This window comes from Haliotis cracherodii, unplaced genomic scaffold (assembly GCF_022045235.1).
Source record: "Haliotis cracherodii isolate W230 unplaced genomic scaffold, xgHalCrac1.p SCAF_9, whole genome shotgun sequence".
Taxonomy (NCBI): Eukaryota; Metazoa; Mollusca; class Gastropoda; order Lepetellida; family Haliotidae; genus Haliotis; species Haliotis cracherodii.
Window position 1 is genome coordinate 36,841,037 of NW_027266343.1, and position 25,197 is coordinate 36,866,233.

General features: G+C 43.8%; 1 protein-coding gene across 3 annotated transcripts in view; it reads left to right on the forward strand.

Moving 5' to 3' along the window:
• The window catches only part of LOC139452714 (fibroblast growth factor 17-like), a 108,546-nt gene extending 84,464 nt beyond the window's left edge, over window positions 1-24,082 (forward strand). For all 3 annotated transcript variants that reach the window (XM_071234286.1, XM_071234285.1, XM_071234284.1), the window contains exons 2-5: window positions 2,231-2,282; window positions 8,487-8,694; window positions 13,520-13,623; window positions 21,257-24,082. In XM_071234286.1, the coding sequence (XP_071090387.1) occupies window positions 2,231-2,282; window positions 8,487-8,694; window positions 13,520-13,623; window positions 21,257-21,502 (610 nt within the window). In that variant the 3' untranslated portion in view covers window positions 21,503-24,082. The remainder of the gene's footprint in view (window positions 1-2,230; window positions 2,283-8,486; window positions 8,695-13,519; window positions 13,624-21,256) is intronic.
• The last annotated feature ends 1,115 nt before the right edge of the window (window positions 24,083-25,197 follow it).

Genomic DNA, 25,197 nt, shown 5'->3' on the forward strand with positions numbered 1-25,197 from the left:
GGAGAGGGGAGAAGTTATTTCAAATCTTCTACCACGTGCATGAGCTTTGAGGTATGCACAGGACCGCGCGTCATTGAGATTTATTGCTTTTACGAAACAGGCGGTTCCCCGATATGAATGCAGTAATGAGACTTAGCTTTGTCTAGCGAGGCCGGCTTGCAAAATAGGCCGGCTGCACACGACTGGTTGTGAATGACGAGAAGGATAGCTGCCTTGTCATCACAGACTGTGCTTTCTATACATCTCTCCTCCTCACAATCCCGAACCTGCCGACATATAAACACGCCTCAAGGATTTACAGATATTTCAAATTATTAACTGAAAAAAAAATGTTTTACATCGAAATCACCTGACTGGTCACTCGATAAGGCAACGCGTTTCTCTTGTCTTATTGAACGCGTCTTCGGGAACGGCTTAACGTTCTCTCCACACACCGGCCCCTTAAACAATTTCACCCCCCACAACCCCCTCCTGTGTAATGTATAGCAAGAAAATGAAAATTGTGGCGATGTTTCGCTATGTGAGCGTGGAGAAGGATGCACTTGTTATTGAGCAATGTAAAACTAAATAGGGTATTTTTTTATTTTTCTCTGTGGCAGGACCAAGGTGGGAGAGCCGTAGGCTGGCCGCTAGTCTGGCGGTTTAATCAAATATTTGAGGGAGCGATCGGTATGGCTTGTTACAACGGACACCAGACAAGTGATTAAGTCCTTCTTTGATGTGCGTCGACATTTACTAATTAGCCATCATCTAAGACGATATTTTTTCTCTGTGGCTACGTATATTTGACCGCGAGAATTGTAGTGTTTCTTCAGTTCGTTAGGTTTCTGTAGGTCAACCGACGGCTGACAGAGTTGGTGCACTCTGTGACCGGGTTCGACCCTCGGTCAGCGGGCTGTTTGTCGCCTTGGTCCGACAGTCTGCCGGGGTCGTGTCGACTGCGCGACGGTCATCTTTACGTGCTTAGAGCATTACTGACAACAAACAGGAGTTGATCCCGCGTAGAACCTGTCTAAGAACTGTCAGAACAAACCGCCATTGGTCTGATCATTTAGCTGTGTAATGTGTTTACAGTTCAACAATCTTACTGTAACTTATAAGGAGGTGCTCATACACGCATCCTTTACAATATGTTTCGAAAGCATTACGAACAACGTGCACCTTTACTATGCATATTAAGTTAAGACCTGTACTATTATTCACCGTCCGTTTGTCTTTATGGCGAACGCGTCAAAACCAACAATGTGACTCTTTTTTGATAAGAGTTCTATTTCTGTTCAGTGTTGCATACATTTAATGGTTGTATTTCACTAATGTTGCATGTTAGTAGGTGCACTTAGTTTCTTCTTAGTCCATATGCAACTGTACTTCACGCTTCAAAAAATAAGCACAAACATATTGAAATCCGCATTTTTTTTGTCTTTCTGTACAAACCAGTTTGAGATGTTCACATCAATACAGGTACCTAAATATACGTGTGAATTAACCTATTAGATAACGACATTGCCCGTAGTTATTATTTTTATTGAAATTAGCGACGGCGATTATGCCGCTCACATGACCTTGACTCAGTATTTTGATGGACTTTCTTTTTGGTGTCAACACTGATATATTTGTATGTTCTACTCTGATTACTGACATGGTATCTCGCTGTATCGCCCGCGTACCGTTGTTCATGTTATAGCGCCACTATGATGCTGCAATTATGCTATTTGAGTCGTAGAAATGAACTTACTCACTCAGACGTTTTGACGTTTGTAGAATGGCTTTGACGCCTTCCCAATTGGTTTTCATGGCGTTCTATTTTATGAAATGTTGCATTGGCAATGGTATTTTCTGTTTGTAGCTGAGCGGTGTATTTACGTTTTAATAACGTAGACTTGACGCTGTATTGACATTGTATTGATGTGGTGACGTTCAATTGACGTTTTTTTCCGTAGTGTTAAATTGACGTTATAACGCTGAATTGACGCTTTCTCGGCATATTCATGTAGTGACGTTGAATTGACGCTTTTTGAATTTGTAGTCATGAATTAACGCTGTTTTGACGTTGTAAAGCTGAATTGACGTTCTAACGTTACCTCGACGATGTATTGACGTTGAAACGTTAAATTGGCACTGTATGACAAGTTCAATTGACTTTATATAGACGTTGTAATGTTCCATTGACCCTGTGTTGTCGTTGTAGCGTTGAATTGACGTTATATTTACGCTGTATTCTCTGTTTCAGGTTGTTGCCGTTGCTGCTCATCATACTCTTGAGTATCCTAGGCGTTAACGCAGTAAGTAACAAATTACTCTACCTTAGTGTCGAGAATTTTCGACTACTAGTGTCTCGAACTATCTCATAGGAATAATTATTGTTTTGAAATCGGGAAATAACTAAAAATACAAGTTCGTATTGTTTACGCAAACATTGTACAAGTAAGCAGTTTATGTCATGCATTAAAGGAATATCAATATAAAAGATAGAGTAATAAACTGAAAATCTCGGGAAATGACACAAAGATGTGATATTTTTTTTTGAATTTGGCAAAAAATCAAAGATGTCAAGATGTGTTCACCATATAATCATAGGATTATATGTGCACTAATTACAATTAGTAAATACCGAACTGCCCAGCGGCTATGCAACTTCCAATGGGTGAAATAATGTCAAGTTTAAGAGTGTGATTGCTTGTGTATTTTGTGGAACAGAATTACATAAACAGCAGCACAAGCTTGAACACAAAGTCCATTGAGTCATATATGTGATAAGCATACAAGGAACAATCCCCTTCGGCTATTGACACTGATATAAAAGAATTATTTTAGTCTGAAACTAATTACTTCAATTATAGTCTATAATTATTCGGGTAATCTGCTTTTCCGGTTATGAAAGAAGTACGTCTTGCAAATATTGACAGAGGAAATGTAGCGACCAGCGTGTTACGATACTCATACAACGTAATTAACCAGTGCAAACACTAATAGTAATGAAGCGGTCAATACCAACACGACTGCTTGGTCACAGACCGTGTGTACTAACCACTGTTAACAAACAGTTCCTCTACCGCGCCATCGAAACTGTAGACCTTGCAATATGATGGGACTGGCGAATGGCGGTCGTTATCTGTGTTATGGTAGAACGTCAGCGTGAGAAAGGGGTGAGCGCTCTACCCCGGTCATATTGTCATAAGGCTCGATGACCCTCCCCGCCCCTCCCCCATCCACGGGTAAACAGCGGGTGCCAGGGTGCCGCCACTCACACTGTAAACATTTACTGTTAGGTATACTGGCAGAATCTCCAGCTTCAACTGTACTGCTCTTATGCACTAATTAGTGTGTGAGTGTCGCCTCGCACGGGTAAGTGTTGATAATGCCTCTAGTTTAATTGACGTTTAGGCTTTTGAGAGAAGTGTGGGACTTAATCGTGATATGTGGTATCATGTAGCTCCGTGTACAAGGCTGGAGCAACGTTTATTCGGCAGCTTTATGATCCACACCAAGCCCGTACTAAGCCATGACAGCAGACGAAATGTACTCGAGTAGCCTCCCCTGACGGGCACATGTAACCAAATGTAACATTTATCGACTGGTATTTGCTTAGAACCTGCACTCGCCAAAAAGAAATTCGTTAAAAAATTGCTGAGCAATCAAATGCTCCGGTTCCGATTGTTAAAACAGCTCTCCTTGACATAAATCTGAACCTCGGGAGATCTTAAGGTGACAGTGATACAGAGTGGGTGAGTTAGTGAGTGATTGAATGATGTGTTACGCCGCAGCAGTATGTTCAATCTGAATCACGCCAGTCTGTAAATAATCGAGTAACGATGAAATTTATTTTTTACTAAAATTTATTATTATTTCTATTATGTTGATGATGATTATTATGATGATGATGATTATGATGATGATTAATATTTATTTTATTTTTTTATTATTATTATTATTATTATTATTATTATCATCATCATTAAAAAATGATTAAGAGACTAACCGTAAATGTAGTTCAAAAGTTAACAAGTGAAACTCATGGACAAGGGGACGGCGACGTCAGTCCATCTTTGTTTGTAGATGTCTCCCTGTGATTCAGACCCCCACGGGGGAGTAATTTGTAATCAGTGAGGCGGGGACATTCCAGGGTGGCTGAAATCAGAACAGCTTGACTGCATTTGAAATGACCATTTGCACTGACCAGTAGGGTCCTTGCAGTAGCCCGAGGCATTCTTTGGCTCATTAATTATAATTACAAATACAAACGTTGACCTTGACAGCAATAACGCAGGGAAAGCTCTAAAGGTCGATCCTGGCCATTGTTTTACACACTTGACAAGCTCCACAGCTTAACAAAACGGGAAGGCAAAGTTTAGCGTTTAGAGATTTAATCGGTAATCTTCCAATATTAAGCTAAACCCTCCCGTGGCGCCCTTGCCCCCGGCGTTTGAAATCCCCCCCCGAGTAAGTCGCGTGTTAATAATGATTGCCACGATGAAAAGCACGTCTTTTCAATCTTTTTGTTTCGCTTGAAGGTGATTTTAAGTGCTCTTGTAGTTGTCTCCCAAATGTACAACAAGCTGACGAATCACGACAAGGTCCCCCATAAGCCCGCCATGGAGGTAACACGTGCTCAATCCTACTTGTCCATTCATCTTCAGTTTTTCTTTCAAACTTTCCAACGCAGCCTTTTTAACATCTGTCTGTAAAGTGTACATGTGTGTAATACCCCAGTTTACACTGTACTGTAAAAATGGTCGACGCCAGCACTCGGGAATCATTTTTGTATCACCGTAGACAGGGTTCTTGACCGCTATTATGCACACACTAAGGCAGGGTGTTAAAATCCAATTAGAAGTTTGGTCGACGAACACTCCAAGTTCATTGACGGCCTTCTGATAGCAACTGGCTGCAAACTTTGAGCAACACTATTGGTTCCCGGCGGGTCAAGGACGCGTAAATGTTTTGAATGTCATATCTGAAGTTCGAATAATAAATCAGTTGTCTGAATTAACCAGCCTGTTTATGTCGCATAAAAAATGGAATATGAAAAGAATCAAATTTATTACAGCACAAGTGTAGACGAGAACAGTTAACGGTATTGTTGAGGACATGAATGAAATTTGACGTTATGTACAAACTGACTTGATAAGTGCATATAAACTGACAACAAGCTCAGCATAAAGTTACAACGATCTTGTTACATATGACATACCCTTGAAAATGATTTTTGAAATGATTCCGACACTTTTTTATGACATTTAATTATACAAAATATATATATATTTTTTATATTATATTTATATATTTTTATCGTTTTAATAATAGTTGCAGTAGTCACTTTTCCTAATTGGACGAGTTGCTTGACATGTCTCTATTAAGCTTATACCAGGCAGATAGTTTAACCGACAATACTGCTTAACTCAAGTAGCACCGCCTACATGATAAAACTGTGTTAATAAATTATCTCGTGACCTAACCTCCTCATGTTTTTTGACAAGAACGGACGCTTGCGACATACATCAGCGATGAGAATATCTACCCTGGTAATTTCCATGAACATATTGTTTTTATCTCGTGTGAGGATTGAGACAATAGGATCTGTCCCTCTGGCTGACAATGTCTAGTCAGTGTGGGAAATAAATCTCTCGTATTCCCAGTCAGTCGTATTTGTTTACGATGGTTTATCTTTCGTCTTATGGTATTCTTAGGGGCCATATGTACTCGAAGTCAATGCAGATGTTTGTTTGTCTAGAGTTATAAATCTTGATAAGGTAGTAATCAAATGTTTGCTATACTTTACATTTGTTTATTGTGTTGAGACGTTTAATTAGCTTTGAGAAATAGATCTAGGTTGAGAGTGTTTAAGAATTGATAGACAAATCGCTGCTTGAGGCTTTAACCCGATTGTAGATTTTCAACACTTCACGGGCTTTGATCAGAGATCCCTCTTGTTTCCTCTGAGTTGTTCGACCTAATATCTGCACTGTCAGCAGCTGTCGAGGGTACTTCACATAACAAAGACATACAAATCAAATATTGTGTAGAACAAATAATTTCGCAACACAACATCATTCCTTTGTGCGGGATAATCGGGACTACATTTAGTGGGATCAGGACAATTTGTGTTGAGGGTGAGAACTCTCCGCCCCTGGTTCCCCGGGGGTAATTGCCACCAGAATGTTAGAGGGACTCCCAATGCCGTTAATTCACCCTGGGGAGTTACGCTTTTTGTAATACTTACATTGATAACATTCCATCAGTCGAACCAGGCCCCCAGCTTAAGTAAATTTAATATCTAGCTTTCTACTGAATGCTGACGCGTTAGCCCCGCCTAGGGGTGTAGGTTTTGTTGCCCCGTGCTTGTGTCTGTCGCTCTGCAATATTTAAAGGTCGCTGCTACCATTCGTCCACTATATAGTAGGCTACATTTTGACAGATGAACTTGTTGGTGCATTAGAATTTTCAAACAGATTCTATTTTTATGGTGGAGGATTTCAATACAGAACCAGCCTAGAAAATGTCAAGCTAAAGGATCAGGGATCCATTCTATGGAATGTATTGTGTGAAGTTATTAAGTGTATGCCTTCGTCCATAATGAATAACTTTTCTTGAAAGTTTGTCATAGAATAGAGATTCCGTATGTATAGCATGTGTACTTCGCTTGCAATGGAAATATGCAAACCTTTCCTGAAAGGCGGAAAGGGCTTCATTGTCCGTGCTTAAAAGACGTTCTGAAGTCTACGCTTGCAGTGAATTTGAAATGAAAACTGACATAGCTGAACATACGTATTTACCCTACAACATCGTGTCAATTGAGAACGTATGTCTGAGTGTATGTATACACCTATATTATGTCGTGTTTGACACCCACACTGTTACATAGCCAAGACCCTGCGCCGAGTTCGCAACTACTGTTGACGTATTAAAGTGTTTACCTTAAGGGTGAAGTGAAATCTTAAAGTGAAAATGTTCATTTCCACCGGCCCGTTTGACAACGTGTAATGTTTGTGTATATTCTATATAGGTCTGTGTTAGTCTATCAGGTCACGTGACCCTGCGTTATCAGGAGTCGGCGTCTTTCTGAGGGTAGCTATTTTTTTCTTCAGTGTTAATGCATTGATGATACAGCGGTATATTGTTTACCGCAGATGTAACCTAGGTATACGGGAGAAACGCAGCTGATAACCTAGTGAGATAGCACGATGTATCTGATCAGTAAGAGAGCTATGTAGTGCAGTCTCACAGAGAGTACAGTGCCTGGCAGAAATAAGTACCATCAGTAGGACGTGAACTGTTTTAATGATAGGGTTTTTTTCAGCTTTAGCTCCAACAATCATTGTTGGCTATTATAAAGCTCTAACTGGAAAACATGTGTGATAAAGTGGGTCGTAGATTATCCGCTGCCATGGAAGCGTTATGTGAAGATTGATGCGATAACAGTTTAAATATTTCTTCACACTTCATTTGTGTCACTTGAATCTTTAATGTTGCTGTGAATGCTATTTTTCTCAAATTACGCATCATGATGCTGGTACCTCTGACACATTCAAACATGGGCGTTGGGATAGCTGTAACATGGGATATGGAGGTCTTATACCAATAATTAATGCATACTACTCACACTAAGTTGATACGCCATACCAGATTAAGTATAGTAGACTACGGTTAAAACGAACACGCTTATAACGAAGTGACGGATATAACAAACTTACTTTTTGGTCCCGAATATTTGCTGTAGTTATGCTTTACATATGCTTATAACGAACTACGGTTATAACGAATTAATATTAGTAGTCCCTTTGAGTTCGATATAACCGTAGTTTACTGTATATGAAAGGATCGGGAACAGTGGCGGATGTTAATACGTACAATATGTACTAGGCACGACCCAAACTGTTTTATCGCTATTTGTACAACATTCGTTTAATCGTTTAACAATTTGAACGTTCTTCTCATCAAAAACGGATTCTTGCCAACCTATAACCTTTCTTTAGAGACCGTAGTGATCGGCAAAGAGAAGTTACTCACATATGCCACTTATAAACAAAATTATTTTATCATATTGGCTAAACAATCAGAAACTGTTTCACCCACAAAGGTTTTCTACCTATCGATACCGTTATCTTTCATAAATGATGCAGTTATTTTTTGAAGGTGATGGCTAAATGAGAAGATACTCTTCTGAGAGAATACATTAACTTAACCGACATCTAGACGACACACTGTATCGTCAATTTCCTTTACAACCGATAACCCTTTTCAGACCTCTTGTGCTTACCATCATTCCTATACCCGCTGAGGGGCGGTCGGGTAGCCTAGTGGTTAAAGCGTTCGCTCGTCACGCCGAAGACCCGGGTTCGATTCCCGACATGGGTGAAGCCCCCTCCGTGATATTGCTGGAATATTGCTAAAAGCGGCGTAAAACCAAACCCACTCACTATACCTGCTGAACAGGCACCGCCTGTAAATATATTATATGTTGCTGTGAGATAGATTTTGTCTTGCAGGTTCATGGTTCCTCAAACACCAAACAGGAATTCTTCAAAATAGATAGGCAGGTAGCGCAGAACCCCGGCAGCGAGACTCACAGCCTGGAGTATCAGCTGTACAACAGGTGTAGCAAAGGATACGTCCAGATTAAAAGGACACGTGCCAAAAAAAAGGGCAATCGGATCCAGATTCTTGCCAAGGGAGGGCGACAAAAGAGTATTACAAGTAAGTTTATTCATCTTTCTGAGCCTACGTTCATTTTATTCGATATATCTGCTGAAGTGCTACCTAGTTTAGTCCGAAACGACCGCTGTGCAGAGTTGCTTCCCTTTGGCGTGCCAGGAACCTGTGTGAATGCCATGATTATGTTACTGTTTTTGTCAGCATGAAAGTGGCGAATGTCTAAAGTGGCTATTTTCCCGTGATATGACTGAAATGCTATTCAAAGAGGCGTTAAACCAACTCACTCACCCTAAAACCTGATAGGGTGAATGTATCTTGGTTTTGGCATTTATAACAAGATGTTACTAGCTTCTGGCATCAAACCGATAACATTCTCCGAAAATCGAATTGACGTATGTCGGCTGGCTGAGCTTGTGTACCATCATACCCACATGGGCGGTGGGGTAGCCTAGTGGTTAAAGCGCCATCTCGTCAGGCCGAAGACCCGGGTTCGAAACCAAACATGGGTACAATGTGTGACGTTTGTTTCTGGTGTTTCATGGGTATTGCTGGAATATTGCTGAAAGCGGTGTAAAACCATACTCACTCACTCACTCATACCCAACGTGCTTCGGCATCATACGACTCCTGTAACACCCCCACCCCCACCCCCACCCCCACTCCACAAAGACCCCACCCTACCCCTGTTCCACCTAGCGATGGTTATAACCTCTGTTGTTACACACACGAATGTACTGCGGCCTTACATGTGCGTGTGCGTGCGTGCGTGCGTGCGTGCGTGTGTGTGCAGTGTGAGTGGAGAGATGTAGCGTCCGTCATTTGACAATTGAATGGCTGTAATATACATGATCCGAGCTTAACCTGATAACAATAGATATGATAACCATATGATATACCTGTCAATTAGACGCTACCTATGCGGTTGTATTTGTTTATCTTACCTGGCTTAAACTCCGACTGGCCTAAATGTTGCCCGTCTCACAGTCAGAAGGAATGCATGGATCTCGGTCGTTAACTTGCCCGTTAAGTCGTCTCCTATATCACTGTGAAATATGTCGAGAACATGCCGTAATGGCCCTGCGATGTGTTCTATATGAAAAAATGTAAAGTTGCCACATTATTCATCTTCCTGCCCTATATGTACTCACCTTAACATGTCTGGGTATGTCGTGGTGGGTCTGACGGGATATTGTGTCATAATCACCTGGTAATCTAGTATTGAATCCACATTATCACATGTTTACCATTATTCCTAAAATTAGACAATTCGAATGTCTCTATCTGTCCGTCATTCACGAAGCTACAAAATCGAAAACCTCGTCTCCTTGTTCATATAGTGTAAAACCTCTTTAATCCAGACTGTTTGTTCCTCAATAATATCGTCCGGATTAACGAATGTCCTGATTAACTAGTGTCAATTTAACTAATTAAAGACACTCCCAACAGTAAACCTCCAGACGCGGGCTTGTCATAGAGTTCGGAGCAATGATTTTTCACGTGCTATTGTCTGACCGCCCTCTACCCCATACTCATGACCCCACCCCACCGCCCACCCCATCACCAATACCCACCCCCACCCAAATGCACCCCTACCCATTCCTAGCCGGTCACGACCCCGATCAGCTAAATACTACCCAAGAAAACAGTATTCTCCATTAAGAAGGAAATGTTTATCACTGACTTGCGATGCCGAACCCAAAGCAGATTATTGACAACATTGTTCCCCGATTCCAGGTGCACGGCGACAGTCATGCTTTGTAAACGGTGGCGGAGTTTGATCATTTATATACGACCGACCATTTACATATTAATTACAGTTTAAATATTTTCAAACTTGGGACCCTGCAAACGCTACAGTCGTTGAACCCTTTGATTGACAACCTTGAAATGTACGTGTGCTTGACATCGACAGGTTTGTTTATGAACTGAAAGTCAGGGGTCTTCGTAGCCGGAGAATGTGTGTATGTCGCTTAATTTATGTTCCTGATCAAGTGTCCCATGTCTATATTTGTATAGAACAGGCGCGGATAGGTCGGTCCGGTTATTCAACACTGCATAATGTAAACACGCCAGATTAATGGTTACCATCCCGGTTTGGTATTTGTAATCCAACGCATATTTCCAAACGTGCGAGCCCCTTTTAGAAACGATCCCAAGTTCCTTGTGCTTGTCGTTGAAGACGACGGAAATGAAAATCGGATGGCCACTATGGAAGCTGAGTATGGCTACTCGTTCTTGGATGGTAGAGACCGGTGACCACAAGCTGTAACAATTCATCGGTATTCCTGTAATATTGCTGACAAGAAGCCGCCGACATATAACTGTAATATTGCTGACTATAGGCCGCCTCTGATGTTGCTGACCAAAAGTTGTTGTGACATAACTATAATATTGCTGACTACAGTACGCCTTGAGATGGCTCTGATGTTGCTGACTTGAAGCTGTTGTGATATAACTATAATATTGCTGACTAAAGGCCGCCTGAACATGGCACTGATGTTGCTGACTAGAAGCCGCCGTGATATAACTGTGATATTGCTGACTAAAGGCCGCCTTGAGATGTTGCTGACTAGAAGCCGCCGTGATATAATTATAATATTGCTGACTAAAGGCCGCCTTGAGATGTTGCTGACTAGAAGCCGCCGTGATATAACTGTGATATTGCTGACTACAGACCGCCTTGAGATCTTGCTGACTAGAGGCCGCCGTGATATAACTGTGATATTGCTGACTACAGACCGCCTTGATATCTTGCTGACTAGAGGCCGCCGTGATATAAATGAAATATTGCTGACTACAGACCGCCTTGAGATCTTGCTGACAAGAAGCCGCCGTGATATAACTGTAATATTGATGACTACAGACAGCTTTGAGATCGTGCTGACCAGAAGCCCCCGTGATATAACTGTAATATTGATGACTACAGCCACCGCGATATTGCTGTAATACTCCTGCTGTACGCACGCGTGTTGTAACGTCAATGTCGCCAGGGCCCTATCTCTGAAAGCCACAGCACACTTTCAACAGTCTACATACATGACTAGACAAACACACGTTTTCTGGAATGTAGGCCTTTCTTGTCGTCGTACGGACGGTTAAGCCCGTCTCGTCATGGTCGTTGTTTCGAAATCCGTGTGTGACCTGCTAAAGAGATGCGGCTTAGGAGATGTTTAACCCTAGATTGATGTGTCTGAGGTCACGGATATATGGGTATCGGACAGTGATCACTGGGCTAGTTGCTCAGTCGGGTCATACTGTCATAACGGAAACCCAGGTCAAGGACAATCATAGCGGTAATTAGGTCAAGGTCATTAAAGGGAACCATATGGCATACATTAGAACTTAGATCGATAAACTGATGAAATTATTCTGACCTTCCTCATCCTTGGTTCCATTCCGTGACAAGGTTGGTTTGTTTGTTGTTTTACGCCGCACTCAGCAATATTCCAGCTATATGACGGCGGTCTGTAAATAATCGAGTCTGGACCAGACAATCCAGTGATTAATATCATGAGCATCGATCCACGCAATTGGGATCGATGACATGCATCAACCAAGTCAGCGAGCCTGACCACCCGATCCCGTTAGTCGCCTTTACGACAAGCATAGTCGCCTTTTACAGCAAGCATGGTTTGCTGAAGACCTATTCTATCCCGGATCTTCACGGGTTCCCTAATGTGGTACCCGATACTATTCAGGTCCTGGAAGTACCCCGTGGGGTGCAGATGTTGGTGGTAGTAGCGAATATTCAAGCGTCATTTATTCCTAAAAGTACAAATCCAACCACTCATGTGGGCCTCACCCTTTTATCCAATGCGGTATTCCATCCAATTCGCAGGAACGAACCGTACCCACACTCCCAGGTATATCCCTAAAATCCTTGCCCCCTGGTAACATCAACCCGACCACTTCCACTTGTTATGCATTAATCGGAAATGAAACCAGCTTTTGTCCTATCGCGAAGCCCGTCTTTAAGTCTGAGTGTGATTAACGGCAATGTATCCAGTGACACTCACCTGATCCAGCGTTCATGAAGCATGTACCGGTGTAATGTATGGATCGAGTGCATCTACCTCCATGGTGGCTTACGTCATACCATCTACAACATGCAGGTGTGACATCCGATCGTCAGTGTACACCAACGTACACAGGCTTGCGTCCCGCGTCCCCTACACATAGATGTTACCATCAGGTGTAAGCACATAACCTTGCCGTGGACCATATTAAAAGTGAACATTTCACCATATTACGTGAACATATCTTGCACAATGTAAACTTCTAATACTTTTTAGCTATTGGCTTGTATTGTTAAGTTTTTTTTTATGAAATCAGGTCAAATTCATTCTTCGTTCATTACGGCAACGCTGTGTACATAGCGGTAAGAAATGTCAACGCAGTTTAAATATCGCCAACCGAGTCATTGTGTCACTGTGAACCGGTGTCTGCTTTCGTTCCTTGAGCATGCTAGACGCTATCGAGCGTAGTTGGGCATTCTCCGCTCACGTCTTCCTGCAAGTTCCCGTGGCCGATCTGAAAGTGTGCATGCGAATTCCCCATAAGTTGTTCCCCTAGCTTGACCCCAAGGTGCTTTGCCCGTACCCCTCGCCTACATCCTATACCGTTCCACTAACCCAATGTCATACGTTACATGCCACCAGTTATCCTATCCATACTCCCGAACCTTGGAACACGATCACATCGCCATGCAAGACTCGTGTAAAGTCGTGTATGTCCGGGGGATTAACCCTTTCAGTGCAGGAACCTTACCCAAGAAAAGACTACGTGATTCCCTCAGCAAAAGCCGAATTTTCTTGTTGCATTCTACGTTTGAGTATGCTTTTAATGATTATTCGAATTTTATTTACAGCCCACTTGATATTCGAGTCTCGAGCCGGAGGTGATATCTATATCAAGAGCCCTCAGACGAAGAAATACATCTGTTTTAATAAAAGAGGAAAACTTATACTACGGGTAAGTACATTGTTATAGTGTTGGGTTGTGAACTGGAAATGATATTAGTTAAAAAGAGACATACACTGAGAGAAATGTGGTATTTCTATTTCTGAATCAGGTAATTAAGATCAGGGGTCATCAAGATAATTATCGGAACTATAGGCTGTCGAAACATTCCACAATTGAGCAATATTCCAGCACATTCACGACGGGGGACACCAGAAATGGGCTTCACACATTGTACCCATGTGGGGAATCGAACCCAGGTCGTCGGCCTGACGAGCAAACGCTTTAACCACGAGACTACCCCACCGCCCCTCATTCCACAACTGTGCACTGGTAGCTCATGACGAGGCAATCCCGTACACATATTTCCTAGCCCCTGATTTCCGGATTAAACTGTCATGGGATTGATAAAAGAAAGATAAAATGTTGGGAATTGTTTAAACTATGTATATCTATTTGCCTGTCACATTCCATACAAATGATATAGTCACGAATGTGCTTCTTAGAAGTCGATATTTGAAGTATGTTTGTGGTCATGAAAGATGATTTTATTCTTTGATCATTGCCCATTCCTTGAAATACGAACGTTGTTAAGCATTTCAATATTTGCCGGTTATGCGATACAGAATGTGAACAGTTCATTCAGGTGTGGGTCTCAGCAGGTGAGGGGGCACGGGTGGCCCAGTCGTCTAAGGCGCCGCGATTCGCTGTGCAGAGTTGTGTCCCTTGGGCACGCCAGAAACCTATGATTGTGGGTTCGAATCCCGGTTCGCCCCAATTATGTTTCTAGGTTTGTCAGCACCATACCCGTGCTCGTGGGTTTCACCGAAGTGATAAACGTCTGAGACCTGCATAACTTCGGGCTTTCCTCCCACATTAAGCTGACACGCCGTGATATAACTGGAATACTGTTAAAAGCGGCGTTAAACCCAACTCACTCACTCACTCACTCAGCAGGTGATTGTTCTTTAGCGCTGCAGGTAGCCATGACATATATGTTGCCACGGCCTGTTAACGATGTACCGGGTACGATACACTATGCATTAAGTGAAGGGGATTTTGGGCGGTAACGATGCTGCACATTTATTTCACCGGTCCGCTGGGACGCTGTGGTAGTCTAGTTGTGAAGGCGTTTGCTCATCATGCTCAAGTTCGATTCCCTTCATGGTTACAATGGTCTTGGTGCCCCAGGTTGTCCCGATGCTGGTAGCGGTGACATCACAACTCACACACGCTACAATCTAGGCACAGTCAGGATTCATGGTGACCTGCTAAGAGGCCGATATTCGGTCCTTGGTCAGCAAATGACCCAAGAAGATTAATTTGGATTAAACATTTCCCAATTCCTCAGAATTACCAGCCAATGGCACTTGGTGTGGAGTCCGGGATAAATCCCTGCATAATCAGGCAAGGCACCGTTATACAGAGTGACTTTAACGCTCAACGACCGTAGCTCCTCTATTGTATCAGAGACTTTCGACAGTCGTAGAGCTAAGACAGCTTAGCGTGACGGGGTCTTGGTCCAGAGAAGCCAGTTCCGATTCTTCGATCCAGAGTATGGTTTGAACTGCTCGTCTTCGCTGTTCTGCCACCGAAGTTCATCAGACATTGTACCCAACTGATCCCTAGGGTACAAACAAACCCTACCCCGGGATCATTACAGTGGGTCATTGTTTGACCTCACGGCCAATAGTGGGCCATCATACATCCCTTTGGTACTAATACCCCCACCCGGTGTGTCTCTGCTTGAACAAATGTCCAGTAGGGGTGGGTGGGGGGTGGGGGGTTGGGGGGGTGCGCATCATACATAGGAAGGCGTGTCGTCAACGTAGGCGGGAGAAATTCATGACTATTACATTTCGCTCCTGGTTGACACTTCTGATAATAGTACCATGTTTCAGACAATCCTGAATGTCTAATGTCCTGTTACAGTGTTTGATGTACGTGATGACGTGTACCTACAGGGAAAGCGATTATATATCCCCCAAAAGCGTAGAATTAATTAAACACGAAGGCGAAAAATGTTGCCGGTGATTAAACCTGTACGCAAGACATGCTCCGATTCCTGAATCCGGTCGCCGGCGGAGCATCTACATCACAGAAAACGCTTCACCCTCTCCACGTGACAAGGTCCCCACGTGGGGCTTCTGTGACGTCACAGTGACAGCTTGATGGCTGGCGGGACCGTTGCGGAATGTGTCATGCATTAATTAAATTGCATGTCATGTAAACAACTGAATTAGTGACCACTGCTATGTCACACTTCTTACCCGAGCCGTCCTTGAGAATTTACCGCCTTGGTAACGAAAACGAGGGTGCTGTAAAATTATGTGCACTTAGGCATAGGGAAGAGTATTTTTCAATGTTAATGTCGTGGATGCTGGAAATGTCATTTGTGACAATAAGTAAGGCAAAAGTGATGAACGGTTAACGAAAACAGACGGACATGATGTTACTGAACATCGCGATTGTCTATTGTGATGTTTGTGGGAACAACTGTGACACGAGATGCACCAGGCATGTCGACCTCGCTTGGGTGAGAGGAAAATGCAGGGTGGTCGATGGATGTCTAACTTGTGACGACTCGACTCCCGGGGAGCCGATTGCAACAACTACACCGTCACAGCACCTATAATCAGGTAGCTCTTGCTTGTCGGCGTCAGTTTGTCACCGCACAAACTCCAGAGGATTGGCGTGATTCAAATTACCCTGTGTTGGCTGCGACAGACGGCGTCAAGGTCTCGGCTGTGATGTTGGCCAACTAACTACTGTCAGCGTTCAGCAAGACACACTGCACACTCATATGAACTGGTTGTCTGTGATGACATGTCTGCAAACTAGAGACTCAGTGTGCGTGTGTGTTTGCTGGGTGTTGAACGCCGCTCTCAGCAATATTACAGCTATATGGCGGCGGTCTGTAAATAATCAAGCCTGGAGCTGAATATCCAATGATTGGTATAATGAGTAATGATCCGCGCCGTCGGGGTACGATGACACCCCATCAGCCAAGTTACAGTTTCTGACCGCTCGATCATTTATGTCGCCTCCTATGACGAGCAGGGGACCAATTCTGACCAGGAATCTCAACGGGATCTGCAAAACTGGACACAACGTGACCCTTTTTTGTTTTCATGATAAAACACAACAGGAAAACATTACACCTGAACTAATTATATTACCTTGTATGCAATATGCTCATGGTGTTTCACACGTCCTTGAAGCGGTCACAGTGTCACTGTCCCCAAAGCACGAACGTATCTTAGCGTTACGACTTTCATAAGACTTTCCTGAACTATGGGAGTTTTAACTCGGCTTTGACATAGGCTAAAAGACCCTTGCTTAAGGAAGATGGAAACCTGAACCATAACGCCAAGTGATATAACCGCAATGACTTCAGAGCGCAGTTAAACCCAACTCGCTCACTCACCCAGATATTGAATGCGCTTGACATAGTGAGTCAGTGAGTATTTTTTTACGCCGCTTTTGGCAATATTCCAGCAATATCACGGCGGGGGACAACAGAAATGGTCTTCTAACATTTTACCCATGACGGGAATCGAACCCGGGTTTACGGCGTGACGAGCGAACGCTTTAACCACCAGGCCACTAGGCTACTCACAAGGCTGGGTAGCTAGATGGTGTGAAACTCTCTACCCGCTCGTAGACAAATATAGATATAGTGATACATGTATATGACACAGGGTATCCGGTTCTCTTTCTATCGCAGCGCCATCTACCTGCGGGGCACGGGATCCTAGTAATGAACTTCATATCTACATCACCTAAATAGCCAGCATAACTCTTCCCCATTTGCAGACAATCAGTTTACATTCTCCATTCATGTGTTTTTCTGATGTGTGCACGTAATCGTCAGAGGAACGCCTTGAGGCAGGGATTACGGACCGTTCGTCTCTACCGCAGCTCCTCCTCTGACGCCGAGTCTTCATCCCGTAGAGATGGGGGCCGTGACTCACACCCGGAATGTGATGCTACCATACAGACAAATATGTCACCTCACAGAGATACCTCACATTCTTTCTGTCGATAAAGGCCGATAACTTCGGCATATCACTTTGGGTGATTTAAGAGGTTTTCTTTTGACACATCCCGAAATCTACACTAAAGTGCTACACTGGGAACTGCTTTTGTTCGTTACGCCAAAGATCCTGGTTCGAATCGTCACTACATTCTGTATGTGTCAAATCCATTCTTCATTCTTGGACTTTTGGTCAGTGACTATATATAATTCGCGGCACGAGCAATTATTGACTTCCTGTTCACTAAGGCGACTAACGGGATCGGGTGATCATGCAGGCTCGCTGACTTGGTTGATGCATGTCATCAATCCCAATTGCGTGGATCGATGCTCATGATATCAATCACTGGATTGTCTGGTCCAGACTCGATTGTTTCCAGACCACCGTCATTTAGCTGGAATATTGCTGAGTGCTGCGTTAAACAACAAATCAATCAATCAATCAATCAATCAATCAATCAATCAATCACCCATCTACCATCTTCTGAGGAGTAAGACATTAACTCAATCATTTCGTCGTCTCTGACATCACTGATCTGAAAGGAATTTTCAGGATAATTCGTGTTCTTGAACTGAGGAACATGACGATATAGGCAGTGAATACGAACGAGAACTCTCCTGTTGTGCAATCACCCTGGATGTAACGAACTCTGGAATTTTATTTACGACAACTTCAACTTCCACAAATCCGAGTTTGTTTTATTCAGGGTTGAATGTTCGGCAGAAGTTCTGGCACATCTGCAGGGTCTATACTCAGGGCTGGTAACAAACTGGGACACGTGGTTTAACCCTGGCCGTATGCCCAGACATGGCCGCTTTGCAGTGTATATACAGCCTTTGAAACAGGAGGGCATTTCCTGCAGTTTCTATGAAAGGGCTTTATGGCTCGTTTCTCAGTGTCCCGCAAGCAGAAAGGGAAGAATTCCTGGCTGCGACGTCACATAATACGACCGTTATGTTTACAGAGTTGGTGGTATGTGTTATTATGAACAGTCACTACAACCATCCCACCCCACCCACATCCACCCACATCCACCCGCCTCCACCCGCCTCTATCTAGCACCACACCAAAACATCTAATGAATGACATAGGTGAACTGAACTCTCTTAAGCATACATGCCCACTGTCTCACGTGAAAAATGCACCCTCCAGGTAGACCATTATTCGGTGTCTAGGTCAGTCGGAATCGTGATGCTCTACAATAATCACATAGTTCAAGGTCACACTAATCAAGACAAACAGATATACAGTGAAACCTCGTTAATCCGGAAACCCATTTTATCCGGACGATTTAATTGAAACGGAAAAGTCGGATTAACGAGGTTTCACAGTACACGGACTAACGCAAGTTGTAATAAACCTTCAGAAAAAACCCACCTTCTAATAAACACCATTTACGAGAGGTAAAACAGATCGGTTGTTTGAAAAATACTTTTCTTTTTATACCGGTTTCTACAGTATTGGCCAATTCATCAAAATCTAGTCACCTCGTGGGGGAGAGGATATTGAGAGCGTGCATTTTGGTTCACTCCATATCAGTGTGTTGACCCTAATTAATGCAATGCACTAAGGCTTGTTTGAAGTTGCCAGGAAGGAGTAGAGAGCAGGGAGACCGTTCGTTGCCTGTCCCCACACATGCCCTAAACTCTGTACGTTATGCGATAAGACTTGCAGGCTAGAAGTAGTTGTTATAGAGTATTGACATACACACACGCTGCGACGCTCGTTCATTCACAGCTTCTAATATAGTCCTCCAGCTGGCGACATAGCCCCGTCCCCAGCATAACCCGCTTCGAAGGGGCATGGGCTGGGGTTTACGAGCTCTTAGTTCAAGATAGGGTTATCTTATAATGTCTAAATTGCCTCTTATCTACTATACAAGATTGTTAATAAATGAAAACTGGATCATTTGTTTCTGATACTAACGGCGTTTCATATTCTGATATAATTGCCTATATGAAACTGTAGCCTTGCCCGACCGTTTGATCCCTTATCAAAAGGGATCCCCGTGATCCACGATATCAAGTCGTATTCACATAGATTTTCCTACGAGGCACCCACTTATTAAAACTCTTATGAGGTTTATAAAACAAGCATGTGTCTGTGTCAACATGGTGTGTACATATTGTGGTTGGGTAGGGCGTACAGGGGCCACACTCTGACGACACGTGTATCGAGTCGTGGGGGTGACGGGACCTTTGCTGAAAGGGGACACCGTCAAAACACCCCGTGATGCGGAGGAAAGGCCCCGGCTGTCACAGGTTTCCTCGTTGCAGCTAATTCTGGATAAAGGGATCGCATCACATTCATACAAGGAGCAATGATACATTTACCGGGTATAAACAAGATTGTTTGGTCGACATGTGCCCTTTGTGATGATTTACACACCTTGTTTGGACACTTTCTGGCGGATTACACCCGAATTCCCCCCTCTGTCACCCACTTCTCGGGTGTGTCTCACCCACAGTCCACACATCTGGTGACCCAGTCTCGATTGTCTCTACCCTTTGGTCCCCATGTCAGGTGTGTCTCTACCCTTTGGTCCCCATTTCAGTAGTGTCTCTACCCTTGGTCCCCCCATTTCAGGTGTGTCTCTACCCCTTGGTCCCCATGTCGGGTGTGTCTCTACCCTTTGGTCCCCATGTCAGGTGTGTCTCTACCCTTTGGTCCCCATGTCGGGTGTGTCTCTACCCTTTGGTCCCAATGTCAGGTGTGTCTCTACCCTTTGGTCCCAATGTCGGGTGTGTCTCTACCCTTTGGTCCCCATGTCAGGTGTGTCTCTACCCTTTGGTCCCCATTTCAGGTGTGTCTCTACCCTTTGGTCCCCATGTCAGGTGTGCCTCTACCCTTTGGTCCCCATGTCGGGTGTGTCTCTACCCTTTGGTCCCCATGTCAGGTGTGTCTCTACCCTTTGGTCCCCATGTCGGGTGTGTCTCTACCCTTTGGTCCCCATGTCAGGTGTGTCTCTACCCTTTGGTCCCCATGTCAGGTGTGTTTCTATCCCTTTGGTCCCCATGTCAGGTGTGTCTCTACCCTTTGGTCCCCATGTCAGGTGTGTTTCTATCCCTTTGGTCCCCATGTCAGGTGTGTCTCTACCCTTTGGTCCCAATGTCAGGTGTGTCTCTACCCTTTGGTCCCCATGTCAGGTGTGTTTCTATCCCTTTGGTCCCCATGTCAGGTGTGTCTCTACCCTTTGGTCCCCATGTCAGGTGTGTTTCTATCCCTTTGGTCCCCATGTCGGGTGTGTCTCTACCCTTTGGTCCCCATGTCAGGTGTGTCTCTACCCTTTGGTCCCCATGTCAGGTGTGTTTCTATCCCTTGGTCCCCTCATTTCAGGTGTGTCTCTACCCCTTGGTCCCCATTTCAGGTGTGTTTCTATCCCTTTGTCCCCATTTCAGGTGTGTATCTATCTATTAAAAAAGCGAAATTAATACGACCAACGTAAACCAATGAAGGGGGAACTATAGCTGTCGTGTTTGTATCGTTTTTAGAAACGAAGCCCTTTTTAACTCCATTGAAATAGAAGACGGTACAGAAGTCTTAACTTATAACGTATTTTTGTGTTCCTATGTATTACTGTGTAGTAAAATTTTGTTTTTATTTTTCAGCATACACAGAAACCGCAATGTTTGTTCACACAAGTAGAACGCTCGGACAACTACACAGAGCTCAGGTCCAAGGCAAACGAAGAATGGTACATTGGGTTTCGAGAAAACGGAAAGCGGTTAAAAGGCTATGCCAGAAGAAACCGGAGAAAAGAAAAGTGTTTTCACTTTTTGGTAATAAATTTGACTCCAACACCACCAAAACATTGGAAAATAAAAGGATTTTTGAATCGAAGGAGGCGAAGTTGATATTATAGCCAAAGTGTCTAGATTTCACGGCAAGAATACCTTACCGGAAAACCCGCTTCACTGCGGTTACCGGAAGTGCGAATGTTAGCACGCAATGCGGGTCCCCGTCAGCTCCGCTATTGTTGGGCTAGGGCAGTTGGGATAGCTGCAAAAGAACCGGATGAGTAGTGCAATTTCGTCCACGACTGGAACGACAGTCGTCTTGAAACCACAACCACAAGCGTCCATGGCAACGTAACCTAGCAACAGCATCACTAGGATCCACGTGGTCTTTCCTGCCTTGCATATAGTGAGAACCAATCTTGTTGGTGTCCCATGACGTCACATTCGTCATCGTATCTACGTGACGTCACAATCGTCATCGTGTCTTCGTGACGTCACAATTGTCATCGTGTGTACGTGACGTCACAATCGTGTCTACGTGACGTCAACAGTGTGATAGAAATACGGACACACATTTCAGTGACGACAGCAGTGCGATAAGAAAACGGACACACATTTCGGTGACGTCATAATCAGGGAATTTTGGTAGCGTCTGCCAGTGTCGTCGCAATCCCAGACTATTTGAACCACGTAGACTCGGGAAGCAGGCGTTCAGACTCGCCTAGTGAATGTAGCAATGGGCTAAATCAGACGCTGTTAAGTCACGTGATCAGTGTCCACTGTCGCATGTAGATATATACCAGTTATCCAGACTACAACACCACTGTATAGATATGTAATGTAGACAACTCGAACAACATAGCATCTACTGTAACGTCGCCCTTTCCCATTACATCACGTGACTGAGCGACAGGTCCGCAGTGCACCACGTGATGATCACGTGGTCATAATATCTGTGGAGCCGGTCTCAGCTCACGTCATACATGTGACACGGTCAACTGCATTTGATTCCAAATTCAAATCAATATCATGAGTATTATATCCTATAAAGTAATGTAGCTCACTAACCCAAGTCAATGAGAGCTACCCACTCGGATGGGCGGTGGGGTAGCCCAGTGGTTGAAGCGTTCGCTCGTCACGCCGACAACCCGGGTTCGATTCCCCACATGGGTACAATATGTGAAGCCTATTCTTGGTGTCCCCCGCCGTGATATTGCTGGAATATTGCTAGAAGCGGCGTAAAACCATACTCACTCACCCACTCTGATGAGCGATGCGAGCGAGCTATGACTGTATATCTCGTGAGATTATGAAAGCTTCACCATCTGATGTCATTGTTATCTTCATCCTATCACCCATTGTTGTCATCCATCACCATAGCAACCTGTAGACCATGATCAAGTTAGCTCTTACCCCTGTCAGGCCAGTACGCCCCCCAACCCCTATTTTCTCGCCCTATTTCCCTCCTTGACAAACGCTTCCAATGGTTCGAATGGTGCTACTTTGTGTTTATGCTGTTTCTCCCTATTGTTTTGTTCGTCGAACCTTCTGATTTTTCTCCCACGCAGCATCTTATGGGGTGGGGCCGGTTAGTGAACACCTCAGGTCACATGTACTTAAAAATATGCTTTAATTTAAAAAAGTTTCTTTTGGCGTATATCTTTGTTCACTGACCATCACAGAATGTGCAATGTCCGTGCACCCTCGTCTTGTACAGGTCATGTCCATCCATGGACTGAATCCCCTGTGAAGATAATACCTTCATGCCAGTTGTGTAGGGGCCGAGTGAGGACAATGGCATTCCTCTTGACAAATAACAACAGTGATATTAAAGCTCAAATTGGAAACGTGCTTGTGACAAAGGCATTCGGAGTGTCACGGTGTGGACATTGGACAGTCCAGAGATGGTCAGCTTGCTTGGATTGCCACTAATCCATCTGCTGTAGCGCTATAGCGAAGACAAAGTAGTACCTTAAGCAGTAATCAAACTGCGGTGAGATCCTGGTAAATACCTGGGACGCCCACCTCCGGACGTCTCTCCCCATCTGTGCCACAAACCACGCCGACGCCAACCCAGCTGCTGCTTTCACACCTCAGTTTCTACTCCCTTACTCAGTCCGTTCCTCAGACTTGTCCAGCAAACTTAGATTGAATGCCAGTATAGCAAGTTTCGTCTCCCGTCTAGTTTAGGCTCTGCAAACTGTATCATTTTAACCCACCGTCAGTCCAAGCGTTAAAATTGACGTTTTAGACTAAGCCTAGTTTCAAATGTTATTGAGAATTTAAAAAGTGATATGAACTTTTTGCGTTGCAAACCTGCCCCTGACTATTCCCACCTTCCCGTTATAAGGCGCATAATCACCCTGTTTAGGGCATAATTATGATGATGTGATACGTGGTCGCTGTCAACGGCATGACGTAACACCGGCGTCTACAGTGTCCTCGTGTCGGGGATCTATTGATGTAATATGTTCTCGTGTCCTCGACCCGCTACATACAGTTTGTACAGTTTTCATCAATCATCTGATCTCGTATGCAAATCTCTGTGTACATATGTGTAAATCGTATTGCTGTATAAGCCAAAGATATATTTATTTAAAGAGATAATGTAAATACTACAATCTCTGTCCCGTGTTATTTATGCACTTAGTTGTGCTAGATACGTCAACAAGATAACAATAAAAAATCTTAAACATGCTTTTTGTTATTTCGTCTATTCTTGCATTTTAACATCGGGATATCGGACCCCAAAGGATTTTCAAAATCAAATGTAAAGTGTCTGGGAGACATGACAGCGAGGCTGACGTCAACCTTAACTTTACCCGATTGTTTGAGTTCAAAACGAAGTCCAACGACCCTCAGAGCCAGTTCATTATATCGAAAGTTCATTATTGACTAGAACAATGACATTTATGATAGTTCCTACAGTATAAGCCTTCGTCATATCCGTAGTTCATTATTGACTAGAACAATGACATTTATTATAGTTCCTACAGGATAAGCCTTCGTCATATCCGTAGTTCGTTATTGACTAGAACAATGACATTTATGATGGTTCCTATAGGATAAGCCCTCGTCATATCCGTAGTTCGTTACTGACTAGAACAATGACATTTATGATAGTTCCTACAGGATAAGCCTTCGTCATATCCGTAGTTTGTTATTGCCAAAGGTCGGGTAGCCTAGTGGTTTAAGCGTTCGCTCGTCACGCCGAAGACCCGGGTTGGATTCCCGACATGGTTACAATGTGTGAAGCCATATCTGGTTTCCCCCGCCGTTATATTCCTGGAATATTGCTGAAAGCGGCGTGAAAACCATTCTCACTCGCTCACTAATGCCAAAGGTAATGACAAATGAATGAAAATAATTTTACGGTATAAGAATTGGTTTTGTTATATTGGAAGTAGATTGTTGTCAGGAGCAATGACAAAAATTAATGCATTTCTAATCACACGGGATTCCCCAGATTGTATGAAGGCTATTTCAGCTGTCCCCCGCCGTGATTTGCGGGAACATTTCTAAAAGCGGCGTAGACCCTCCCTCCCTCACTCCCTCCCTCACTCACTCACTCCCTCCCTCACTCACTCACTCACTCACTCACGCACTCATGCACTCACGCACGCACTCACGCACTCACGCACTCACTCACTCACTCACTCACTCACTCACTCACTCTGATCATACGGAAGGCAGGGAACTAGTTTCGTTGTACCGGTTGTTAACCCTCGTTATAACATCATGAAGTAGACGTCCTAGGGGGTGATATGGCATAACAGACTTTACACGTAGTAAGTCATGTGTTATAGACACCC